Source organism: Xenopus tropicalis, chromosome 4, assembly GCF_000004195.4.
Source record: "Xenopus tropicalis strain Nigerian chromosome 4, UCB_Xtro_10.0, whole genome shotgun sequence".
Classification (NCBI taxonomy): domain Eukaryota; kingdom Metazoa; phylum Chordata; class Amphibia; order Anura; family Pipidae; genus Xenopus; species Xenopus tropicalis.
In genome coordinates this window covers 3,964,595-3,992,213 of record NC_030680.2, presented here as the reverse complement: position 1 = coordinate 3,992,213, position 27,619 = coordinate 3,964,595, and the positions used below count along the sequence as shown (strand labels likewise).

General features: G+C 48.8%; 1 protein-coding gene across 5 annotated transcripts in view; it reads left to right on the top strand.

Annotated features, from left to right (window-relative positions):
* The window catches only part of dennd2b (DENN domain containing 2B), a 110,624-nt gene that overhangs the window by 27,952 nt on the left and 55,053 nt on the right, over positions 1 to 27,619 (top strand). For 4 of the 5 annotated variants that reach the window (XM_031899913.1, XM_031899915.1, XM_031899914.1 and 1 more), the window contains 1 exon segment: positions 21,885 to 21,989. In XM_031899913.1, the coding sequence (XP_031755773.1) occupies positions 21,885 to 21,989 (105 nt within the window). 5 annotated transcript variants of the gene reach the window in all.

The following is a 27,619-nucleotide window of genomic DNA, read 5'->3' as shown; positions in this document are numbered from 1 at the left end:
CTACGCAGATTGCGCACTCTGCGTATAGGGAGCGGCGGTACTGGCAGAACCACTTTATAGATCCCCGGGTAAGGTCTCACCTAGAGCTCTGGGTTCAGTTCTACAGAGCAGATCCCCAGGGGGCAGAGAGGGACAGGTGGCAGTTAGGTGTTAGGTGGCAGTTAGTTTGGCAGAAGGTCCTGTATTGCCCGTCGGTTGGTGCTTTTGGGTCGGACGTGGGACCATGGAGCAGAGACCCAGTAGGCAGTGACGTGGCCCGGATCCTCTCGCTCACTGCCAGGTGGCACTGCGGCTTTAAGCAGCTGCGGTAATTGCCATATTTGCCAAGTGCCAGCTCTTTCACTGCCGCTCAGGGACTGACTGACCTTGGCAGGGAGATAGGAAAATAATTGATTTATCCTGGAAGGAGTAGAAGGTTCTGGCCAGGTGCAGCCCCCCCCCCCCCGGCCCTAATTGATTAACATTGCTGAGTCCATAACGAGCCTGGTTCCTAGATTAGCGCTTCACACTGATTGGCCTGCTGGATTTACACCCAGTGTTTGGGGCAAACAGTACAATGGGCATCAATATATGGGGGCATTAACCAATTAAAGAGGCAAATTCAGCTTTCACCCCCACCCCCCCATACATATATTCCAGAATTTTGGGAGATCTGCTTGGGGTGACTTACCCTTTACTTTCACGTTCACGCATCTCCTTTAGCTTTTGGAATCCTCTACCTGGGGGGGGGGGTTATAGAAGCGTAAGTGATGTCATCGGGTTCCCCCCCCCGCGTTCTAGAAGCTGTGATGTCATCCGCCGCTGTTCAGGGGAAATTGGGAATTTTCCCAATAATTGGAACCGGCTGCCGCCCTCCCCCCTAAATATAAACCCCCCCAAATGGGTTTCACCTTCGTCTCTTGGGTCAGGGGGCTCATGGGGCAGGCAATGCTTGTGGCTATAGTAATATGATGGGGGGAGAGCCGTATGTGGGCGGTAATTAAAGGGGAACTATGACCTCCAACAAAATAATTGTGTGTAATTAAAGAATTTAAGTCCTGGCAGGGAGGCTGAAATGTCCCAATTGTCACCGTTTCCCATTAGAAACCTTAGAATTAACCCCTTGATGACCAGCAGCTCTGCTTGAACTTGAACATATGCCTTTGTCAACCGCAACTACTATGTCACCCTGGGATTGAAAATAGACCCCGGCATGTACATTGACAGTGGGGTAACTATAGGCCCTTAATACCCCCCCTTCCCATACGGGCACACTTCTAACTGCCATCCTTTGTACCCAGGGTTACCACCTTTTTCTGCCTTTTGGGTTGGGGGCAGGAGGTAACATCATTTGGGGGCGGGGATATGATATAAGGGGTGGGGAAATAGGTGGGCTGAGCAGGGATAAGGTGGATGGGGTCTGTAAATGGGTGGGGAAATGGGCGGAGCAGAGGTGACCCCATAGTTATAAAGGGTGATTGACAGCAGAGAGGGTCAGGGAGGGAGGTGATTTACCAGCCATACGGGGCCCCTAGGGGACCGGGCCTAGTACTGAGCCACCACCCCCCCCAGAATTCCAGCCAGTGTCGGACTGGGCTGCCGGGGTACTGGGAAAAATCCCGGTGGGCCCCAGCGGCCCATATCCGATCCCCCCTAGGGTGGAGGGTGTTGGGGGCCTCTGCAGGGGGGGAGGTGAAGCCGGCGGGGCCATTGGGGGGTGCAAGGGCCCCTGAGGCAGAAGCCCCTGATTCCAGCAGAATTGTGGGTGCCAGTTAAGTAGAGATTGCTGCAGTAGTGCCCAAGCAGTCTCTTTTAGACAGTCTCCATCTGCAGCATTTCCCTAGCAACTCATTCCCAGGCTTCTGTTACAGGACGGGGGCCCCTTGTCTCTGGGGGACGGGGGGCATGTGACTTATAGGCGCCGCCGGCATCATTGGCCTCAATGGGGATCCGGCACGTCGTGTTTGGGTGACATAGAAGTAAAGGAATTTCAATCAGCGCCACCTCAGCGCTTTAACAGCAACAAAACCCGACCCCAAGAGAGAGCCCAGAGGGCCCGGCAAGTTCTGTATCTATAGAATATTTACAGGACTGACTTGTGATAATTACCGTACGTAATTAACTGTTTGACAGGCATTAATTAGAGTTAGCCATCGTTAGTTCCCTGGAGCCAAAGGGCAGTTTAGTAGTAATGGACCACAGACATCCCACGAGATTACAGTGTGACTGGCCCATGTATTAGACCAGGCTCTCATATCCCTGTTCTGAGGATGAAGGATGGAGGAACTTGTTCTGAAACCCAAGTTTGGATGGAGCTCAGTTAAAAGGCACTGGGTTAGATATGGTTTTGGTGTTTTAAAGGTGCGTTTTATGAGGTCAAGGGTTGGACTACAGATCTCTGGTCTGAGGTTTGAGATTCCCATTCTTATGTCCAGGGTTGGAGTTCACTCTTCTAAGGTTCAGGGTTGGAGCTCACTCTTCTCAGGTCCAGGGTTGGAGCTCACTCTTCTCAGGTCCAGGGTTAGAGCTCACTCTTCTCAGGTCCAGGGTTGGAGCTCACTCTTCTAAGGTCCAGGGTTGGAGCTCACTCTTCTAAGGTCCAGGGTTGGAGCTCACTCTTCTCAGGTCCAGGCTTGGAGCTCACTCTTCTCAGGTCCAGGGTTGGAGCTCACTCTTCTCAGGTCCAGCGTTGGAGCTCGTTCTTCTCAGGTCCAGGGTTGGAGCTCACTCTTCTCAGGTCCAGGGTTGGAGCTCACTCTTCTAAGGTCCAGGGTTGGAGCTCACTCTTCTAAGGTGTAGGGTTGGAGCTCACTCTTCTAAGGTCCAGGGTTGGAGCTCACTCTTCTAAGGTGCAGGGTTGGAGCTCAGTGTTGTAGGTTGTAGATCACTGTAGATCACTTCAGGCTACAACAACAGGGGTGTCTATGCAGAGATCCATGGTTGGAGTTTTCTGATCTAAGGTGCAGGGTTGCAGATCTGTGCTCTAATGTCAAGGGTTGGAGAACCCTGTTATATGGGGTGCACCGCTGAAAGGACTAGGGCTGGAGTTCCTTGGTTCCTAACTGTCAACTTTCTGTGGTCCAAGTTTGGAGCTCATTGCACAAACCCTTCCCCCAAAAAAGCTGGGACACTGTAAATGTTTTTGGAAATGGTCTTGTACAATGGCCTTTATATTGTTGTTATGAAGTCTCCTTTGTCCTGGTGTATGAAGTTGAAGACCATTCTTAGATGTTATGCGAGAGGTCCTCCTCAGGTTCCTGCGTTGGAATTCAATGTTCTGATTTAGAGATCAGGTGCCTCATTTACAAAGAAATGGAGTGGGGCTACTCCGTGCCTATTGTACAGGGGCAACTGTTCCACACGAGGCACAATTCTGTATCCATTTGACCTATACTAGGGGGGCACACAGTCAACATAGGGACCCCTGTCCAGAAATACTGGTAGGACCTCCAGGTCATTGATCCAGGTGCTGTCGATGGGGGAGCAAGAGAGACTTGGTGCACCTAAAAATGATATATCTAAGTGAGGGTCTCTGTGTCCTGGGGGGCCCCTGGGTACCTACATGGGCTGGATAGGCTTTACCCCCCCCTCAGCCAGTACCATTGGTTTATGAGCCCTCAGCTCTGAGGTTTGAGGTCCCTGCCCTACACTTCATTTAAAGTTCAGCCTCGTTCAGTCCATAAAAATAACCAGATGGGCCCCTTCCCTCCCATCATCTGTAGGGAATAATAAAATATTTACTTCTAGGAAAGATACTCTGGAATCCCTCCTAGCGGAACATCAATATTTACTTGACTGTTTATAGAGATTGAGGAGGTGGCACCGGCTTCTGGCGCTCCGGCCTCTGTCTTTTCTCATCATTCATTGGCAAAAGCGCCGGGAACAAAGCTCAGTGCGGGCATCCGGAAATAGGGGGGTCTCTAACATCTTTATCATGAACAGCAATGGGTTATGGGGTGGATCTGGCTGCCCAGGCCAAAAATAAGGAGTGGGGATTCTCAGATGCTTCCCCCGAACAGCTGAAATAATAAAATATATTAATATATTATAATTATGGCTTAGGCTTAGCAATATGTCATCAATATATCCTCCTTTGTATATAAATACATCATGGTCTTAACCCGTGCATAGAAATATCATTGCATTAGGGAAAAAAAGACTTTGTAATTGTTGTCAATATATCGACACTGTCATTGGAAGAAAGAGAGGAAGATACCTTCATTTTAGCCCAAGTAGATAACAATCCTATTGGGTTTATTTAATGTTTTAATGATTCCCTTTTCTCTGTAATAATAAAACAGTACCTGTACTTGATCCCAACTAAGATATAATTACCCCTTATTGGGGCAGAACAGCCCTATTGGGTTTATTTAATGGTTAAATGATTCCCTTTTCTCTGTAATAATAAAACAGTCCCTGTACTTGATCCCAACTAAGATATAATTACCCCTTATTGGGGCAGAACAGCCCTATTGGGTTTATTTCATGGTTAAATGATTCCCTTTTTCTCTGTAATAATAAAACAGTACCTGTACTTGATCCCAACTAAGATATAATTACGCCTTATTGGGGGCAGAACAGCCCTATTGGGTTTATTTAATGGTTAAATGATTCCCTTTTCTCTGTAATAATAAAACAGTACCTGTACTTGATCCCAACTAAGATATAATTACCCCTTATTGGGGGCAGAACAGCCCTATTGGGTTTATTTAATGGTTAAATGATTCCCTTTTCTCTGTAATAATAAAACAGTACCTGTACTTGATCCCAACTAAGATATAATTACCCCTTATTGGGGCAGAACAGCCCTATTGGGTTTATTTAATGGTTAAATGATTCCCTTTTCTCTGTAATAATAAAACAGTACCTGTACTTGATCCCAACTAAGATATAATTACCCCTTATTGGGGCAGAACAGCCCTATTGGGTTTATTTAATGGTTAAATGATTTCCTTTTCTCTGTAATAATAAAACAGTACCTGTACTGGATCCCAACTAAGATATAATTACCCCTTATTGGGGCAGAACAGCCCTATTGGGTTTATTTCATGGTTAAATGATTCCCTTTTCTCTGTAATAATAAAACAGTACCTGTACTTGATCCCAACTAAGATATACAGTATATAATCCTTATTGGATACAAAACAATCCTATTGGGTTTAATTAATGTTTTATTGATTTTTTAGTAGACTTAAGGTATTGAGATCCAAATTACAGAAAGACCCCTTATCCGGAATTCCCTTGGTCCCGAGCATTCTGGATAACGGGTCCTATACCTGTATTAGGAAAAAATGCCATCATTTTAGCCCATGTGTAGAAATATGTCATCAATATATCTTCACTTGTCCAGATGAGAGATACCATACATTTAGCCTATAATTTCACTCATGTATAGAAATGTATCATTGGCTGTATTAGTTAAAAGCAGGGTCGGACTGGGCCAACGGGACACCAGGAAAAATCCCGGTGGGCCCCGGCAGCTCAGACCCGACCCTTTGCCGGCGCTCCCCCTGCCCGACCTCTCTTATCCTGAAGCGTTAAATTTACACACTTGGGGGAGAACGTCGGGTGGGGGGCCCTGTGAGGGGGGTTAGGGGGCCCCTTGGGGGGTGTTAGGGGATGCGGCTGGTGGGGGCACTTTCAGGGCCTTCACCCCCCAGTCCGAACCTGGTTAAAAGACATCATAGGGGGTCCCCTGATGGGCCACTTCGATCCACATCTGGCCAAAAATTGCCCAGGTTTGATTTTCCCATTGTATCGGGTTGAGGACCACACCGGCTCATTGATGTTCTCAGTTTGGACCTAGAGCCAAAGATCAAATTTCCCATGTTAGTTGGGCATATTGGGAAAAGATCCACTCATTTGTGACCTCGCCAAAGGAGCGGATCTAAACGAGTATGGCCTCCTTTACAAATATCCCAACAATCAATGCTCATATCGGCCTATGGATAAAAATATGTCATCAATATATCGCTGAGTGAATTAGGGAAAAACATTATTTTATCCCACGGATAGAATAATAGATCGTATCATGTATGAGAAGAACGACCCAATAACTTGGATGAAGATATGTTGCCAGTATATAATGATTTGTATAATGATTTATTGACCTTGTATAGAAATATATCATCAATATATCATGGTGTATGAGTTAAAAAAGACACCACCAATCTCACCCAAGATGACCCTCATCCTGCCCGACCATTAGACTGGGACCCCTGGGCACCTTGCTGTAGGGCCCCCTTTGGAACCCCCAGAATATAATGTACTGTTACAGGTACACACAGTATGTAGTCCCCATAAATCAGCTGCTGGGAGACAGTGGGGGCACCCATTGAGGGAGGGCATTACATAGCAGGTAACAGACACACTCCGTAGAATACAATGGTTTTAGTTCTTACACATCAAGATTAATAGGGATATGAAGCTCTAAAGAATGAAAACCCTTTTTCTGTGTTTAATACACTTTACCCAAACTGCCTGGGGGCAGGGGGGGGGGGTTGATGTTTTATTGCTGCAGCCACAGCTTTTTAACGTAAAGTCTATTTATTTTAAGCCTCCAGGATATCTAAGAATGGCTCCCAGGGACGGGAAGCGGCGGGTTCCTTATATAGGCAATTTGCCGGCCGCTCGTTGAAAGACGGGGAATAGAGGATTTCCTGAATCACTGGGCAACTGAGCTGAGTCAGCCCTTCTGCGCCCGCTCTGGGCCTCTATTGTTACATGGGCATTCTGTGGGGGTCAGCTGACCACCGGCCAATGCGGAGCAGGCGAATGGGAGGCTTTCGGTGAACCTACAAATATTTGTATTTATTGCAGGGCCCCTCAGCTCTTTATAGGGGAGATTTAGTTCAACATGATAGTTTAACTAGAAATTGGCAGGTTATATATAGGCATTATGGTTGAACATGATGGACGTAGGTCTTTTTTCAACCCAACTTACTATGTTACTATGATATATATTTACACTGTCCCTCTGCCCGCAGCTCATATTGGATTTATTCCATGTTATACCATGGGATCTTTTCATTGGGTCGGGTACCCGTGGGTTACCTGCAAGAAAAGTGGGTACCTGTGGGTTACCTGCAAGAAAAGTGGGTACCCGTGGGTTACCTGCAAGAAAAGTGGGTACCTGTGGGTTACCTGCAAGAAAAGTGGGTACCCTGTGGGTTACTTGCAAGAAAAGTGGGTACCTGTGGGTTACCTGCAAGAAAAGTGGGTACCCTGTGGGTTACTTGCAAGAAAAGTGGGTACCTGTGGGTTACCTGCAGGAAAAGTGGGTACCCTGTGGGTTACCTGCAGGAAAAGTGGGTACCTGTGGGTTACCTGCAGGAAAAGTGGGTACCTGTGGGTTACCTGCAGGAAAAGTGGGTACCTGTGGGTTACCTGCAAGAAAAGTGGGTACCTGTGGGTTACTTGCAAGAAAAGTGGGTACCTGTGGGTTACCTTGGGTACCTGTGGTTACTTGCAAGAAAAGTGGGTACCTGTGGGTTACTTGCAAGAAAAGTGGGTACCTGTGGGTTACTTGCAAGAAAAGTGGGTACCCTGTGGGTTACTTGCAAGAAAAGTGGGTACCTGTGGGTTACTTGCAAGAAAAGTGGGTACCTGTGGGTTACTTGCAAGTGTGGGTTACCAAGAAAGTGTACCTGTGGGTTACTTGCAAGAAAAGTGGGTACCTGTGGGTTACTTGCAAGAAAAGTGGGTACCTGTGGGTTACTTGCAAGAAAAGTGGGTACCTGTGGGTTAGGGAAAAGTGGGTACCTGTGGGTTACTTGCAAGAAAAGTGGGTACCTGTGGGTTACCTGCAAGAAAAGTGGGTACCTGTGGGTTACTTGCAAGAAAAGTGGGTACCTGGGTTACTTGCAAGAAAAGGGTGGGTACCTGTGGGTTACTTGCAAGAAAAGTGGGTACCTGTGGGTTACTTGCAAGAAAAGTGGGTACCTGTGGGTTAACTTGCAAGAAAAGTGGGTACCTGTGGGTTACTTGCAAGAAAAGTGGGTACCTGTGGGTTACCTGCAAAGAAAAGTGGGTACCTGTGGGTTACCTGCAGGAAAAGTGGGTACCTGTGGGTTACCTGCAAGAAAAGTGGGTACCTGTGGGTTACTTGCAAGAAAAGTGGGTACCTGTGGGTTACCTGCAGGAAAAGTGGGTACCTGTGGGTTACCTGCAAGAAAAGTGGGTACCTGTGGGTTACTTGCAAGAAAAGTGGGTACCTGTGGGTTACCTGCAGGAAAAGTGGGTACCTGTGGGTTACCTGCAGGAAAAGTGGGGTACCTGTGGGTTACCTTGCAAGAAAGTGGGTACCTGTGGGTTACTTGCAAGAAAAGTGGGTACCTGTGGGTTACTTGCAAGAAAAGTGGGTACCCTGTGGGTTACTTGCAAGAAAAGTGGGTACCTGTGGGTTACTTGCAAGAAAAGTGGGTACCCTGTGGGTTACTTGCAAGAAAAGTGGGTACCTGTGGGTTACTTGCAAGAAAAGTGGGTACCCTGTGGGTTACTTGCAAGAAAGTGGGTACCTGTGGGTTACTTGCAAGGAAAAGTGGGTACCCTGTGGGTTACTTGCAAGAAAGTGGGTACCTGTGGGTTACTTGCAAGAAAAGTGGGTACCCTGTGGGTTACTTGCAAGAAAAGTGGGTACCTGTGGGTTACTTGCAAGAAAAGTGGGTACCCTGTGGGTTACCTGCAAGAAAAGTGGGTACCTGTGGGTTACCTGCAAGAAAAGTGGGTACCTGTGGGTTACCTGCAAGAAAAGTGGGTACCTGTGGGTTACTTGCAAGAAAAGTGGGTACCTGTGGGTTACTTGCAAGAAAAGTGGGTACCTGTGGGTTACTTGCAAGAAAAGTGGGTACCTGTGGGTTACTTGCAAGAAAAGTGGGTACCTGTGGGTTACTTGCAAGAAAAGTGGGTACCCTGTGGGTTACCTGCAGGAAAAGTGGGTACCTGTGGGTTACCTGCAAGAAAAGTGGATACCTGTGGGTTACCTGCAAGAAAAGTGGGTACCCTGTGGGTTACCTGCGGGAAAAGTGGGTACCTGTGGGTTACCTGCAGGAAAAGTGGGTACCTGTGGGTTACCTGCAGGAAAAGTGGGTACCTGTGGGTTACCTGCAGGAAAAGTGGGTACCTGTGGGTTACCTGCAGGAAAAGTGGGTACCCTGTGGGTTACCTGCAGGAAAAGTGGGTACCTGTGGGTTACCTGCAGGAAAAGTGGGTACCTGTGGGTTACCTGCAGGAAAAGTGGGTACCCTGTGGTACCTTTCCAGCTTTCAAATGGGGGTCAGTGACCCCGGCAGCCAAACCCTATTGCTCTGTGAGGCTCCAGTTTTATTGTTATTGTTACTTTTTATTCCTTATCTTTCTATTCAGCCCCTCCCCTATTCATATTCCTGTCTCTCATCCAAACCACTCCCTGGTTGCTAAGGTAATTTGGACCCTAGCAACCAGAGAGCTGCTGAAACACCAAATATTTCTTGGCTGGACAATCACTTGGATTGGTTGGCTCTGGGCGACCCTTTGCCGATGGGTTTGGGCACCTGTTTTGTATGTATAACTTTATAAAGTAAAATAAATAAGTATAAATACACAGGGAACAAGTGACACAGTAGGAAGGAGGTTCCTGTCCCGAAGAGCTTACACTCTACGTTTTGTCCTATTGAACCTTCAGGTTAACTTTTAGAATGTTATAAATTGGCTTATTCTTAGCAACTTTTTATTTGCCATTCATTTTTTATTTTCTATAGATTTTTAATTATTTGCCTTCTTCTTCTGACTCTTTGCAGCTTTCAAATGGGGGTCACTGACCCCGGCAGCCAAACCCTATTGCTCTGTGAGGCTCCAGTTTTATTGTTATTGTTACTTTATATTCCTTATCTCTCTATTCAGCCCCTCCCCTATTCATACTCCTGTCTGTCTTTGAAACCACTGTCTGGTTGCCAGGTTAAATTGGACCCTAGCAACCAGATAGCTGCAGAAATTCCAAACTGGAGAGCTGCTGAACAAAACCCTAAATAACTTAAAAACCACAAATAATAAAAAATGAAGACCAATTGCAAATTGCTTTAGAATAACACTCTCTACATCATACTAGAAGTTAAATTAAAGATCTGTTGCTCGTGATCTCGCAGCCGATTACTGGAAGTGAGCGAGGGGCTTCCAGGCCGGTGACTAACGGGGGGTGAATAAGCCCAACGTGTGGCTTCAATTTCAGCAATGACGCCAGCAGCGCGGATGGTTTGATCCTTGTTTGGGGATTTCACAATCTCCCTTTCCTGGAATCTCTGCATTGTGTGTGTGCGACTCGGGGCGGCCGGGCTTATTGGGGGATTGGGTCCGACCCAGTTCTGGGGCCACTGAGCCGGGGGGGGGGGGGGGCAATAAGGATAACAGCAACTCTGTCTGCGATCACTGATCCCCTCTGTGTGAAAGATCAGGGTTTCTCTTGTTTATATAAACTGCCCCAGTGGCCTTGAGAGACCTTAAAGGGGAAATATCACTAAGCTATTGTCACTATGGGGAGTAGCCCAGATACACTGTATCGCTATGGGGAGTAGCCCAGATACACCGTATCACTATGGGGAGTAGCCCAGATACACCGTATCACTATGGGGAGTAGCCCAGATACACCGTATCACTATGGGGAGTAGCCCAGATACACTGTATCACTATGGGGAGTAGCCCAGATACACTGTATCACTATGGGGAGTAGCCCAGATACACCGTATCACTATGGGGAGTAGCCCAGATACACCGTATCACTATGGGGAGTAGCCCAGATACACTGTATCACTATGCCCAGATACACCGTATCTCTATGGGAGTAGCCCAGATACACTGTATCACTATGGGAGTAGCCCAGATACACTGTATCACTATGGGAGTAGCCCAGATACACTGTATCACTATGGGAGTAGCCCAGATACACTGTATCACTATGGGGAGTAGCCCAGATACACCGTATCACTATAGGGAGTAGCCCAGATACACCGTATCACTATGGGGAGTAGCCCAGATACACCGTATCACTATGGGGAGTAGCCCAGATACACCGTATCACTATGGGGATATGGCCCAATACACCGTATCACTATGGGGAGTAGCCCAGATACACCGTATCACTATGGGGAGTAGCCCAGATACACCGTATCACTATGGGGAGTAGCCCAGATACACCGTATCACTATGGGAGTAGCCCAGATACACCGTATCACTATGGGGAGTAGCCCAGATACACCGTATCACTATGGGGAGTAGCCCAGATACACCGTATCACTATGGGGAGTAGCCCAGATACACCGTATCACTATGGGGAGTAGCCCAGATACACCGTATCACTATGGGGAGTAGCCCAGATACACCGTATCACTATGGGGAGTAGCCCAGATACACCGTATCACTATGGGGAGTAGCCCAGATACACCGTATCACTATGGGGAGTAGCCCAGATACACCGTATCACTATGGGGAGTAGCCCAGATACACCGTATCACTATGGGGAGTAGCCCAGATACACCGTATCACTATGGGAGTAGCCCAGATACACCGTATCACTATGGGGAGTAGCCCAGATACACCGTATCACTATGGGGAGTAGCCCAGATACACCGTATCACTATGGGAGTAGCCCAGATACACCGTATCACTATGGGGAGTAGCCCAGATACACTGTATCACTATGGGAGTAGCCCAGATACACCGTATCACTATGGGGAGTAGCCCAGATACACCGTATCACTATGGGGAGTAGCCCAGATACACCGTATCACTATGGGGAGTAGCCCAGATACACCGTATCACTATGGGGAGTAGCCCAGATACACCGTATCACTATGGGGAGTAGCCCAGATACACCGTATCACTATGGGAGTAGCCCAGATACACCGTATCACTATGGGGAGTAGCCCAGATACACCGTATCACTATGGGGAGTAGCCCAGATACCCGTATCACTATGGGGATAGCCCAGATACACGTATCACTATGGGGAGTAGCCCAGATACACCGTATCACTATGGGGAGTAGCCCAGATACACCGTATCACTATGGGGAGTAGCCCAGATACACTGTATCACTATGGGGAGTAGCCCAGATACACCGTATCACTATGGGGAGTAGCCCAGATACACCGTATCACTATGGGGAGTAGCCCAGATACACCGTACACTATGGGGAGTAGCCCAGATACACTGTATCACTATGGGAGTAGCCCAGATACACCGTATCACTATGGGGAGTACCCAGATACACCGTATCACTTGGGGAGTAGCCCAGATACCACTGTCATCATCACTATGGGAGTAGCCCAGATTAACACCGTATCACTATGGGGAGTAGCCAGATACACCGTATCACTATGGGAGTAGCCCAGATACACTGTATCACTATGGGGAGTAGCCCAGATACACCGTATCACTATGGGAGTAGCCCAGAATACACCTGGTATCCACTATGGGGAGTAGCCCAGATACACCGTAATCACTATGGGGGAGTAGCCCAGATACACTGTATCACTATGGGGAGTAGCCCCAGATACACCGTATCACTATGGGGAGTAGCCCAGATACACCGTATCACTATGGGGAGTAGCCCAGATACACTGTATCACTATGGGGAGTAGCCGATACACGTATCACTTGGGAGTAGCCCAGATACACTGTATCACTATGGGGAGTAAGCCCAGATACACCGTATCACTATGGGGAGTAGCCCAGATACAACCGTATCACTATTGGGGAGTAGCCCCAGATACACCGTATCACTATGGGGAGTAGCCCAGATACACTGTATCACTATGGGCCAGTAGCCCAGATACACCGTATCACTATTGGGGAGTCAGCCCAGATCACTGTATCACTATGGGGAGTGAAGCCCAGATACACCGTATCACTATGGGAAGTAGCCCAGATACATTCGTACACTATGGGGAGTAGCCCAGATACACCGTATCACTATGGGGAGTAGGCCCAGTATACACCGTATCACTATGGGGAGTAGGCCCAGATACACCGTATCACATGGGGAGTAGCCCAGATACACCTGTATCACTATGGGGAGTAGCCCAGATACACTGTATACTATGGGGAGTAGCCCAGATACACCGTATCACTATGGGGAGTAGCCCAGATACACCGTATCACTATGGGGAGTAGCCCAGATACACCGTATCACTATGGGGAGTAGCCCAGATACACTGTATCACTATGGGGAGTAGCCCAGATACACTGTATCACTATGGGGAGTAGCCCACATACACTGTATCACTATGGGGAGTAGCCCAGATACACTGTATCACTATGGGGAGTAGCCCAGATACACTGTATCACTATGGGGAGTAGCCCAGATACACTGTATCACTATGGGGAGTAGCCCAGATACACTGTATCACTATGGGGAGTAGCCCAGATACACTGTATCACTATGGGGAATAGCAGCCTAATGACTTTACAGGGATAAGGGAAATCTCAGTATCCCAGGAAACAGTGGTCCCTTGTTTATTCTCTCCCCTCTCTCGTTGGGATCTGCAGCCTCAGTCGTTTCATTGTGAGCTGTGGGACAAATGCCTGATCTTTAGAATGTGGCTCTAGAACGTTTTGCTCTCTGCCGATCCAGAACCCCATGAATCTGTAATGCTCCAGATCTGTAACTCCCAGTCGCGGTGCCTGTCAGTGGCTGCTGGGAAATGTAGTTCAGTGAATACTGCCTGGAGCCACGTGGGCCTTCCCCCAGGGGTCCCCAGTTACTAGCCCCCTGGCTATCTGGGAGCTGTGGCCCTGCAGTCCCATCATATCTGCCCTCAACTGAACCTCCCTCCCTGAGGCACTCTGCCCCCTACTGGGCTCTTGTAGGGCAATTGTAACACTAAGGCCGAACTGCAGGTTGAGAAGACGACATTGTAGATTGTAAGCTCTTTTGGGCAGGGCTCCCTTCCCCTCTTGTATCGGTTACTGATTGCTTTATATGTTACTCCTTGTAGAGTGTAAGCTCTTTTGGGCAGGGCTCCCTTCCCCTCCTGTATCGGTTACTGATTGCTTTATATGTTACTCCTTGTAGATTGTAAGCTCTTTTGGGCAGGGCTCCCTTCCCCTCCTGTATCGGTTACTGATTGCTTTATATGTTACTCCTTGTAGATTGTAAGCTCTTTTGGGCAGGGCTCCCTTCCCCTCCTGTATCGGTTATTGATTGCTTTATATGTTACTCCTTGTAGAGTGTAAGCTCTTTTGGGCAGGGCTCCCTTCCCCTCCTGTATTGGTTACTGATTGCTTTATATGTTACTCCTTGTAGAGTGTAAGCTCTTTTGGGCAGGGCTCTCTTCACCCCTTGTATCGGTTACTGATTGCTTTATATGTTACTCCTTGTAGAGTGTAAGCTCTTTTGGGCAGGGCTCTCTTCCCCTCTTGTATCGGTTATTGATTGCTTTATATGTTACTCCTTGTAGAGTGTAAGCTCTTTTGGGCAGGGCTCTCTTCACCCCTTGTATCGGTTATTGATTGCTTTATATGTTACTCCTTGTAGAGTGTAAGCTCTTTTGGGCAGGGCTCCCTTCCCCTCCTGTATCGGTTATTGATTGCTTTATATGTTACTCCTTGTAGAGTGTAAGCTCTTTTGGGCAGGGCTCCCTTCCCCTCCTGTATCGGTTACTGATTGCTTTATATGTTACTCCTTGTAGAGTGTAAGCTCTTTTGGGCAGGGCTCCCTTCCCCTCCTGTATCGGTTATTGGTTGCTTTATATGTTACTCCTTGTAGAGTGTAAGCTCTTTTGGGCAGGGCTCCCTTCCCCTCCTGTATCGGTTATTGGTTGCTTTATATGTTACTCTGTATGTCCAATGTATGAAACCCACTTATTGTACAGCGCTGCGGGGTATGTTGGCGCTTTATAAATAAATAATAATAATGCAATTTAAAGAAAGCAAATGAAGGTTTAGTTGCCCTTTAGCATGTAGCGAAGCATTATGGGCCCTCGCTGGCTGATATTTATTGTGATTGCTGAGTAACAATGAGACGTTACTGCCTAATAGGGACATCTGGCAAAGCTAGAACCTTGGAAAAACACATCCTGACTTTTTCTCCTTTTCTGCCCCTTCGCCGCTGTCACAGATGAATTTCCTCGCCGTGACTCCGCCTCCCGCACAAAAAAAAAAAAAGAGTCGCTTTATGGTTTGTTTAACTGATTAAAAGCAAATTTGGACAGACTCCGCGCTTTTCCAGGGCTTTGGCAGTCGGAACTTGACACAAGAGCCCAAGTCTGACTCACACGATCGCCGCTCCCCTCTGCAACTCCCAGCACCCTTAGCGGCAGGGGCGACGGTATCCCACTTCTCCCTAAAAGCTGACAATCTAATTTCCATAGGGTTATCCCATTAATACTAACCCCAAATACTTAAGGCCTGCAGTACCAGTTCTGGCCACTAGGGCAACCAGTTCCTCTCTGCAACTCCCTGCACCCTTTGCGGCAGGGGCTACGGTATCCCAGCGGCGGTCGCCAAGGGCTTTTTGGTTGTTGGAGGATCCTGTGAGTTGTAGTTCAACCTCAGGAAGGAAGGAAGATGTAAGACTGATACTAAAGGGCAACTTACCCAAACTGGGATTGGAATAATACGTTTATTATTCTAGGTTATGGGCAGGCGAATTACAATGGGGTAAATGTTGTCTCCAGTTACTGTATTCACTGTATATAGAGGCAACATATTAGGCAGAATTTCTCCCTGCCCCTAAAAGCTGACAATCTAATTTCCATAGGGTTATCCCATTAACCTACTACTAACCCCAAATACTAAAGGCCTGCAGTACCAATTCTGGCCACTAGGCACCAGCAACCAGTTCCTCTCTGCAACTTCCTGCCCCTAAAAGCTGACAATCTAATTTCCATAGGGTTATCCCATTAACCTACTACTAACCCCAAATACTAAAGGCCTGCAGTACCAATTCTGGCCACTAGGGATAATGAAAGCTAAATGCTTATTGGTTACTGCTACAGTTACCATTTTACTCCCATCAGTACCTGGGGCATGTTGGCAGAACCGGGCCTAGGAGTATAAATGCCCAAGGACCCGGCAGCTTTCAAATGGGGGTCACTGACCCCGGCAGCCAAACCCTATTGCTCTGTGAGGCTCCAGTTTTATTGTTATTGTTACTTTTTATTCCTGATCTTTCTATTCAGCCCCTCCCCTATTCATTTACCGTCTCTCATTCAACCCAATCTCTGGTTGCTAAGGTAATTTGGACCCTAGCAACCAGATAGCTGCTGAAACAGCAAACAAAAATTGAAATACTTTATAAACTACAAATAATACAAAATGAAGACCAATTGCAAATTATCTCAGAATATCACTCTCTACATCAGACTAATAGTTAATAGTAGGTTTGCCCCTGGGGGGGGGGACATTAGCATGGACACGGGCCCCAGAGGGTGAAGTTTTTGAAAAACAGAACGCAGTAAGTTAATTAAATTAGGCCATTTCCATGGTAACGGTGCAGCAGCGGATATCCCTGCTCGTTAGGCGCTAATGTCATTAGACTCGTCTGTAACTTCCTAGAGGAGAGGTCGAAAGGGGAAGCTAAACAGCGATATATTATGTGTCCCCGAGGGGTCTGCGCCGTGCGTTCGGCACTAATTGGCCGTTAATATGGGAGGGAGTGGGGCTATTAGATAAACCTTGGAAATGTAACCCAAGGCCACATGGGAAAAATCTGCTCAGCGTTTGCTGCGGGGTAAAGTCTGTCCCCTCCTGCACTCGATAGGCCAGTTCCTCGTCCAATCAAATGCTGGGGAACGGGATGCAAATCCTGGGGGTTGAGGAATGAATGGATATTGGGGAGTTGTATCAGGAGTCAGAACCAGCAGTGCAGGGAAGGGAAAGGGACAGACACAGTGACAGTTACACATAACTATAAACCCAGTGAGAATGAGGAATGAATGGATATTGGGGAGTTGTATCAGGAGTCAGAACCAGCAGTGCAGGGAAGGGAAAGGGACAGACACAGTGACTGTTACACATAACTATAAACCCAGTGAGAATGAGGAATGAATGGGTATTGGGGAGTTGTATCAGGAGTCAGAACCAGCAGTGCAGGGAAGGGAAAGGGACAGGCACAGTGACAGTTACACATAACTATAAACCCAGTGAGAATGAGGAATGAATGGGTATTGGGGAGTTGTATCAGGAGTCAGAACCAGCAGTGCAGGGAAGGGAAAGGGACAGACACAGTGACAGTTACACATAACTATAAACCCAGTGAGAATGAGGAATGAATGGGTATTGGGGAGTTGTATCAGGAGTCAGAACCAGCAGTGCAGGGAAGGGAAAGGGACAGACACAGTGACAGTTACACATAACTATAAACCCAGTGAGAATGAGGAATGAATGGATATTGGGGAGTTGTATCAGGAGTCAGAACCAGCAGTGCAGGGAAGGGAAAGGGACAGACACAGTGACAGTTACACATAACTATAAACCCAGTGAGAATGAGGGATGAATGGGTATTGGGGAGTTGTATCAGGAGTCAGAACCAGCAGTGCAGGGAAGGGAAAGGGACAGACACAGTGACAGTTACACATAACTATAAACCCAGTGAGAATGAGGAATGAATGGGTATTGGGGAGTTGTATCAGGAGTCAGAACCAGCAGTGCAGGGAAGGGAAAGGGACAGACACAGTGACAGTTACACATAACTATAAACCCAGTGAGAATGAGGGATGAATGGATATTGGGGAGTTGTATCAGGAGTCAGAACCAGCAGTGCAGGGAAGGGAAAGGGACAGACACAGTGACAGTTACACATAACTATAAACCCAGTGAGAATGAGGAATGAATGGATATTGGGGAGTTGTATCAGGAGTCAGAATCAGCAGTGCAGGGAAGGGAAAGGGACAGACAGACACAGTGAATGGATATTGGGGAGTTCCCGGGCAGCATTCTGGGAATTCAGCTGCTGTTGGACTACATTTCCCAGACTCCCCCATGGCAGCCGTGCAGATGTCACTCAGTTGGCCACAGGCCAGACTCTAGCGGAACTATAAATCTCCATATCTCAAACTGTATGAGGGGCCTGAAGTGCACCCCCCCTCACCCTGTAGCCATGGAAACCAAACACTCCTTTATTAATAGCCTGACACAGAAACCCTGCATTTAAAAAAAAAACCCCTTTGGAAGCCCAAAAATAGCCAGAAGGGGCCCCGTGACGCACGAAATCCGATGGGATGTTTAAATATTTAAAGCCGATTGGTTGTAGCAACTGTCACGTTATAAATAAGCCCCATCTCTGGGGGGGTAACTGGAACTTACTGGGACCCCCAGCAAAATGGAAATATTAGTGGGTGCCACACGGGGCCCCTGACCCACTGACCTGTAACTGTATGTCACCTACTGCCCCCCCCGGCCTCTCCCGACCCCCCCTCTGATGCCCCCCCCCCCCCATAGGAGAAATGGAAGATTCCGCTGAACCAAAGTTCATATTGGGAACATTTGGCAAAGGAATTTCCTCCCCCGGGAACCGAATCTGTGACGGACGCAGAGCATTGAACTCACTGGGAAACTCGGGGGGCACGGGGGGCAGTGAGACGATCGTGCGAATGTATAGTGACTGTTCTGCGGCACTGGCCCCCCTATACTCCTGCACCCCCAAACCTTGGGGATAATGATCTGTATCTCACACATATATTGTACATCAGTCAGGGGCCCACTGGCCCCCCTATACTCCTGCACCCCCAAACCTTGGGGATAATGATCTGTATCTCACACATATATTGTACATCAGTCAGGGACCCCACTGCCCCCCTATACTCCTGCACCCCCAAACCTTGGGGATAATGATCTGTATCTCACACATATATTGTACATCAGTCAGGGACCCCACTGGCCCCCCTATACTCCTGCACCCCCAAACCTTGGGGATAATGATCTGTATCTCACACATATATTGATATTGTACATCAGTCAGGGACCCCACTGGCCCCCCTATACTCCTGCACCCCCAAACCTTGGGGATAATGATCTGTATCTCACACATATATTGATATTGTACATCAGTCAGGGACCCCACTGGCCCCCCTATACTCCTGCACCCCCAAACCTTGGGAATAATGATCTGTATCTCACACATATATTGATTTTGTACATCAGTCAGGGACCCCACTGGCCCCCCTATACTCCTGCACCCCCAAACCTTGGGGATAATGATCTGTATCTCACACATATATTGTATATCAGTCAGGGACCCCACTGGCCCCCCTATACTCCTGCACCCCCAAACCTTGGGGATAATGATCTGTATCTCACACATATATTGATATTGTACATCAGTCAGGGACCCCACTGGCCCCCCTATACTCCTGCACCCCCAAACCTTGGGGATAATGATCTGTATCTCACACATATATTGATATTGTACATCAGTCAGGGACCCCACTGGCCCCCCTATACTCCTGCACCCCCAAACCTTGGGGATAATGATCTGTATCTCACACATATATTGATATTGTACATCAGTCAGGGACCCCACTGGCCCCCCTATACTCCTGCACCCCCAAACCTTGAGGATAATGATCTGTATCTCACACATATATTGTACATCAGTCAGGGACCCCACTGGCCCCCCTATACTCCTGCACCCCCAAACCTTGGGGATAATGATCTGTATCTCACACATATATTGTACATCAGTCAGGGACCCCACTGGCCCCCCTATACTCCTGCACCCCCAAACCTTGGGGATAATGATCTGTATCTCACACATATATTGTACATCAGTCAGGGACCCCACTACCCCCCCTATACTCCTGCACCCCCAAACCTTGGGGATAATGATCTGTATCTCACACATATATTGTACATCAGTCAGGGACCCCACTGGCCCCCCTATACTTCTGCACCCCCAAACCTTGGGGATAATGATCTGTATCTCACACATATATTGTACATCAGTCAGGGACCCCACTGGCCCCCCTATACTCCTGCACCCCCAAACCCTGGGGATAATGATCTGTATCTCACACATATATTGATATTGTACATCAGTCAGGAACCCACTGGCCCCCCTATACTCCTGCACCCCCAAACCTTGGGGATAAGGATCTGTATCTCACACATATATTGTACATCAGTCAGGGACCCCACTGGCCCCCCTATACTCCTGCACCCCCAAACCCTGGGGATAATGATCTGTATCTCACACATATATTGTACATCAGTCAGGGACCCCACTGGCCCCCCTATACTCCTGCACCCCCAAACCTTGGGGATAATGATCTGTATCTCACACATATATTGATATTGTACATCAGTCAGGGACCCCACTGGCCCCCCTATACTCCTGCACCCCCAAACCTTGGGGATAATGATCTGTATCTCACACATATATTGATATTGTACATCAGTCAGGGACCCCACTGGCCCCCCTATACTCCTGCACCCCCAAACCTTGGGGATAATGATCTGTATCTCATACATATATTGATATTGTACATCAGTCAGGGACCCCACTGGCCCCCCTATACTCCTGCACCCCCAAACCTTGGGGATAATGATCTGTATCTCAGCTCCCTCTGTAGGGAAACAAATGGGAGGAAGGGGACGGGGTGCATCTGTCAGTTTAATGAAAGATCAGTCTCTCCGTGTGGTTTCCAGAACATTCATGTCAGCCTGTTCCTTCTACCAAACTGTGACACGGGGAATGTTTTGTTTTTGTCGTGTTGCAAGAAGTTACAAACTGTGCGCGTTGCCAAACACTATCCCGCCCTTTGGTGCATCAACACAATTGTGGTTTCTTAAGCCGTGAGAGTGTTTGCTGAGCTTGCGGAGTCTCTAGGGAACGGGAAGGGGAGAGGGAAGCGTTCCATTGGCAGAGACCGGGATATGTCTGACAGGGGGCAGGGAGGGGTAGATTAGAGGGTTACAATATGGTAGGGGAAAATACAGCAGGTAAAATTTGGGAAACATTAGGCAGAAATCAGAATAAATTTGGTAGAAGTTGGGATCCATTGGGTAGAAGTTGGGATCCATTGGGTAGAAGTTGGGATCCATTGGGTAGAAGTTGGGATCCATTGGGTAGAAGTTGGGATCCATTGGGTAGAAGTTGGGATACATTGGGTAGAAGTTGGATACATTGGGTAGAAGTTGGGATACATTGGGTAGAAGTTGAGATCCATTGGGTAGAAGTTGAAATATATTGGGTAGAAGTTGGGGTACATTGGACAGAAGTTGGGGTACAATAGGTAGAAGTTGGGATCCATTGGGTAGAAGTTGGATAGATTGGGTAGAAGTTGGATACATTGGGTAGAAGTTGGATACATTGGGTAGAAGTTGGGATCCATTGGGTTGAAGTTGGATACATTGGGCAGAAGTTGGATACATTGGGCAGAAGTTGGGGTACATTGGGTAGAAGTTGGATACATTGGACAGAAGTTGGGGTACATTGGACAGAAGTTGGGGTACAATAGGTAGAAGGTAAAGTTGGGTTATACCAGAGAGAAGTTAAGTTACATGAAGTAGATGTTGGTTATACATTAGGCAGAAAGTGGTGACAGATTTGATGGAGTACGGATGTACTGGGAGGTGCTGGGATGTACTGGGACGTACTGGGAGGTGCTGGTGTGAGGAGGAATCTGCCCCCGAGCACTTGTATTTATTTAAATATGTTTTGGGAATTTGACAGATGTTTCTTGTGGTTCTTTAAAGTCTCATTAAGACGCGGGGTCATTAAAGTTTAGGGAACACATCAAATGTAGCGATGATGTGCCTGACAGAGCAATATCCTAACGAGCCAGTAGCTAGCGGGGGTCACACCCCTCAGGGGCATATAACGACCCCCGGATAGAGACTGCCGGGCATTAGCAGGACACTCACATTGGGGGAAGCCGAGATGCACAGGGAGAAAGAAAACTCCGGAGAAACTCACTTTTTTCACTTTCCTTCCAGGTACTTCAGTTCATCAAGGGCAGAAATGACCATGACTGCCAAGCAAAATGCCACCATCGCTCAAAGAACAGGCTGGTGTAAATTACCCAGGGACACTCTGGAACGGTAGGCAACCCTTTCTCCTTACATGGGTACAGCTGGGATGGTACTACTGGCCTGGGTACAGCTGGGATGGTTCTACTGGCCTGGGTACAGCTGGGATGGTACTACTGGCCTGGGTACTGCTGGGATGGTACTACTGGCCTGGGTACAGCTGGGATGGTACTACTGGCCTGGGTACAGCTGGGATGGTTCTACTGGCCTGGGTACTGCTGGGATGGTTCTACTGGCCTGGGTACTGCTGGGATGGTACTACTGGCCTGGGTACTGCTGGGATGGTACTACTGGCCTGGGTACAGCTGGGATGGTACTACTGGCCTGGGTACAGCTGGGATGGTACTACTGGCCTGGGTACAGCTGGGATGGTACTACTGGCCTGGGTACAGCTGGGATGGTTCTACTGGCCTGGGTACTGCTGGGATGGTACTACTGGCCTGGGTACAGCTGGGATGGTACTACTGGCCTGGGTACAGCTGGGATGGTTCTACTGGCCTGGGTACTGCTGGGATGGTACTACTGGCCTGGGTACTGCTGGGATGGTACTACTGGCCTGGGTACAGCTGGGATGGTACTACTGGTCTGGGTACAGCTGGGATGGTTCTACTGGTCTGGGTACAGCTGGGATGGTACTACTGGCCTGGGTACAGCTGGGATGGTACTACTGGCCTGGGTACAGCTGGGATGGTACTACTGGCCTGGGTACAGCTGGGATGGTTCTACTGGTCTGGGTACAGCTGGGATGGTACTACTGGCCTGGGTACAGCTGGGATGGTACTACTGGCCTGGGTACAGCTGGGATGGTTCTACTGGCCTGGGTACAGCTGGGATGGTTCTACTGGTCTGGGTACAGCTGGGATGGTACTACTGGTCTGGGTACAGCTGGGATGGTACTACTGGCCTGGGTACAGCTGGGATGGTACTACTGGTCTGGGTACAGCTGGGATGGTACTACTGGCCTGGGTACAGCTGGGATGGTACTACTGGCCTGGGTACAGCTGGGATGGTACTACTGGCCTGGGTACAGCTGGGATGGTTCTACTGGCCTGGGTACAGCTGGGATGGTACTACTAGCCTGGGTACAGCTGGGATGGTACTACCGGCCTGGGTAATGCTGGGATGGTACTACTGGTCTGGGTACAGCTGGGATGGTACTACTGGCCTGGGTACAGCTGGGATGGTTCTACTAGCCTGGGTACTGCTGGGATGGTACTACCGGCCTGGGTACAGCTGGGATGGTACTACTAGCCTGGGTACTGCTGGGATGGTACTACTGGCCTGGGTACAGCTGGGATGGTACTACTGGCCTGGGTACAGCTGGGATGGTACTACTGGCCTGGGTACAGCTGGGATGGTACTACTGGCCTGGGTACAGCTGGGATGGTACTACTGGCCTGGGTACAGCTGGGATGGTACTACCGGCCTGGGTACTGCTGGGATGGTACTACTGGCCTGGGTACAGCTGGGATGGTACTACTGGCCTGGGTACAGCTGGGATGGTACTACTGGCCTGGGTACAGCTGGGATGGTTCTACTGGCCTGGGTACAGCTGGGATGGTTCTACTAGCCTGGGTACTGCTGGGATGGTACTACCGGCCTGGGTAATGCTGGGATGGTACTACTGGTCTGGGTACAGCTGGGATGGTACTACTGGCCTGGGTACAGCTGGGATGGTTCTACTAGCCTGGGTACTGCTGGGATGGTACTACCGGCCTGGGTACAGCTGGGATGGTACTACTGGCCTGGGTAATGCTGGGATGGTACTACTAGCCTGGGTACTGCTGGGATGGTACTACTGGCCTGGGTAATGCTGGGATGGTACTACTGGCCTGGGTACTGTTGGGATGGGTTCTACTGGCCTGGTTACTGCTGGCATGGGTACTACTGGCCTGGCTAATGGCCTGGGTACTGCTGGTATGGGTACTACTGGCCTGGTTACTGCTGGCATGGGTACTACTGGCCTGGTTACTGCTGGCATGGGTACTACTGGCCTGGTTACTGCTGGCATGGGTACTACTGGCCTGGTTACTGCTGGCATGGGTACTACTGGCCTGGTTACTGCTGGCATGGGTACTACTGGCCTGGTTACTGCTGGCATGGGTACTACTGGCCTGGTTACTGCTGGCATGGGTACTACCGGCCTGGCTAATGGCCTGGGTACTGCTGATATGGGTACTACTGGTATGGGTTCTACTGGCCTGGATACTGCTGGCATGGGTACTGGCCTGGGTACTGCTGGTATGGGTACTACTGGCATGGGTACTGCTGGCATGGGTACTGGCCTGGGTAGTGCTGATATGGGTACTGCTGTACTATAGACCTAGTGGGGCTGCTGTGGGGGGGCAGCTGGGGGCAAGTAGGAGCTGCCCATGAGTACAGGGGGGGTCAGACTGAGGGGTGCAGGTAGGGTTGCCATCTCTCCTACCCGGGAACTCTGGGCAGGGAGGCCTGGGGGGGGTCACTGGATGAAGCAGTGATGTCAGGGGGCGGGGCTATGACACAGTGATTGGCGATTGGCCAGTCAAAATCAGACAGGTGGCAACCCTAGGTGCAGGGCCCACCAGGGCTCCCAGGAGCCCCCCTGCTGCCTGCCCAGCCCCTCCCCCGAGCATGCATACATAAGGGGGGGCTGCTGGGGATGGGGCCCAATGTGGCCCTTTTCTCATTACATTCAGTTCAACCAAGAGGCCAATCCCTGTTCAGTAAGGGGCCAATTATGCACTTAGTGGGATTGTTCCTGGCAGGGCCCCGGCCGTGGGATTCCCAGAGTCCCCCAACCCCTCGCTCCGTGGGAATCTCGGACCTTCCAAGCCACATTATTGGTTCCTCTCCAGACAGACTGCTTGGTGGGAATTTCAATGGCAGAACACGCAAGGCATTGTGGGAAGTGTTAGAGCGTGGGCTGTTGGTACCAACTGGGGGGGCCTCACCGTAACCCGGGCATTAAACCTGTTTGTCCATTAATTTGCTGAGTCAGTTGGGCTGTTCCTGCTGGAATCAACCCCCCCCCCCCCACCAGGGTGGAACAGTTGTGCAATTAGTGTCAGGCTCTTTAATCATCCGTGTAACGTTACACTCGGGGCCAATGGTGTCATAATCTTCCAATTAAGTCACTAAGCGGCGGCTGGTTAACCCGGGGCCCCTGAGCATCGATGGGGCCCCTGGGGGTTTGAAGTTGTAATTGCCCTCGTTATTTACATGTAGCGTAAACACCAGCCTGAGCGTACGGTATATACAGCGTCGGGGTGTAGGGCCCCCCAATAAGCCTCCTGTTCTATTGGATGGATTGAAAAAATAACCGTATGGCAGCTCCCACCCATGTGATTCAAGATTCAGCAAGGTCACTAAGACAATTTGCAGTTGGTCTCCATTTTTTCATTATTTGCGTTTTTATAAATGATTTCACTTCTTGCTGAGCAACTCTCCAGTTTGGAATTTGAGCAGTTATCTGGTTGCTAGGGCTTAAACTACCTTAGCAACCGGGGAGTGGTGCGAATGAGAGACTAGGAGATGGCCTGAATAGAAAAAAAAAGTAATAAAAAGTAACAAATAATAATAAAAACTATAAAAAAATAAATAATAAAAAAAAAGACCAATTGAAAAGTTGCTTAGAATTAGCCACTCTAAGATCAGCTTTTCTGGCTTTCCAGGGGCCCCTTCTCTAACCAGCACCTATGGGGACACAAACAAGCCTTGCAGATATAGCCCCATATACCCCCCCTGGGGCAGGAACCCTGAACAACCAATAAGATGCTTTTAAAATTGCTTCCTGCTGATTGGTTGCTATGGGTTACTGCTCTTGGGCAAACGTAGTGCCTTTTTGTACATAACTGTTGATACAGTGAATCCAGCTGCCCATAATGCACCAGTGCGCTCACAGATACAGTGTCACATGATCACATCAAGTCATTGGCCGGGTTAATAATTCTACATCCGACAGTCGCGGAAACTCCCGGATTTATCAAGACATGAAAGGCCAAACAGCAACCACTTGTCAGGGAGAGATCAGTGACCCCAACATAACCACACAACCCCTAAATGCTCCCACCAAATACAATAAACCATAATAGACACCTACCTGTACCCCCATACTGTACTGTCTAAGGGAAACACTATGGCACCCCCTACCCATCTGTATAAATACAAATATACAGAGAAGGAATGTTCTGGGCACACAATAAGCTGTACCCCCATACTGTACTGTCTAAGGGAAACACTATGGCACCCCCTACCCATATGTATAAATACAAATATACAGAGAAGGAATGTTCTGGGCACACAATAAGCTGTACCCCCATACTGTACTGTCTAAGGGAAACACTATGGCACCTCCTACCCATATGTATAAATACAAATATACAGAGAAGGAATGTTCTGGGCACACAATAAGCTGTACCCCCATACTGTACTGTCTAAGGGAAACACTATGGCACCCCCTACCCATATGTATAAATACAAATATACAGAGAAGGAATGCTCTGGGCACACAATAAGCTGTACCCCCATACTGTACTGTCTAAGGGAAACACTATGGCACCTCCTACCCATATGTATAAATACAAATATACAGAGAAGGAATGTTCTGGGCACACAATAAGCTGTACCCCCATACTGTACTGTCTAAGGGAAACACTATGGCACCCCCTACCCATATGTATAAATACAAATATACAGAGAAGGAATGTTCTGGGCACACAATAAGCTGTACCCTCATACTGTACTGTCTAAGGGAAACACTATGGCAGCTCTTATTTTATTTAAAACCGTATTAACTACACAACAACCCTCCCGCAGTTGTAACATCTGGGCTGATCCATTGGTGTGTTTATGGCACAGGAAGGGTTAAGCCTCACCTCACACACAGAGACTGCTGCCCCGGAGCAGTGACCGCCCCTTGACAGGTCTCTTTGCTTCCAGCCTGACGGAACTTTCTGTCTGTAGGTAACACAGCGGCACAGGGTGTAGCCGCTCACAAGGTAGGAGTTAGAGCGCAGGGCAGGCGCGGAAGTACTGAACACAGACTGTGGGTATTGGGACAGTATATGTGCCTGGGTGGGGGAGAATCCGAGGAAGATACTATCCGGTGACCCCAGCGAGTATCACAGGGTGAGTATAGTGAGTGTGAGTGGCTGGGAGGGGGGGGGGCGGGAGGGGGTTTGTGGTTCTTGTCCTTTACTCCCAGCCAAGAGGTGAATGTCCTGATAATGTATCAGCGGCTACTGGGAATGGGGGAAAGTGTTACTGCCTGCCCTGCTCTCATTCCCCTACAGAAATAGGGGTTGGTAGCACTAGGTAGGTACCTAATATATAGGGGCAGAGACAGGGGAAAGTGTTGGAAGGGTTACTGCCTGCCCTGCTCTCATTTCCCTACAGAAATAGGGGTTGGTAGCACTAGGTAGGTACCTAATATATAGGGGCAGAGACAGGGGAAAGTGTTGGAAGGGTTACTGCCTGCCCTGCTCTCATTTCCCTACAGAAATAGGGGTTGGTAGCACTAGGTAGGTACCTAATATATAGGGGCAGAGACAGGGGAAAGTGTTGGAAGGGTTACTGCCTGCCCTGCTCTCATTTCCCTACAGAAATAGGGGTTGGTAGCACTAGGTAGGTACCTAATATATAGGGGCAGAGACAGGGGAAAG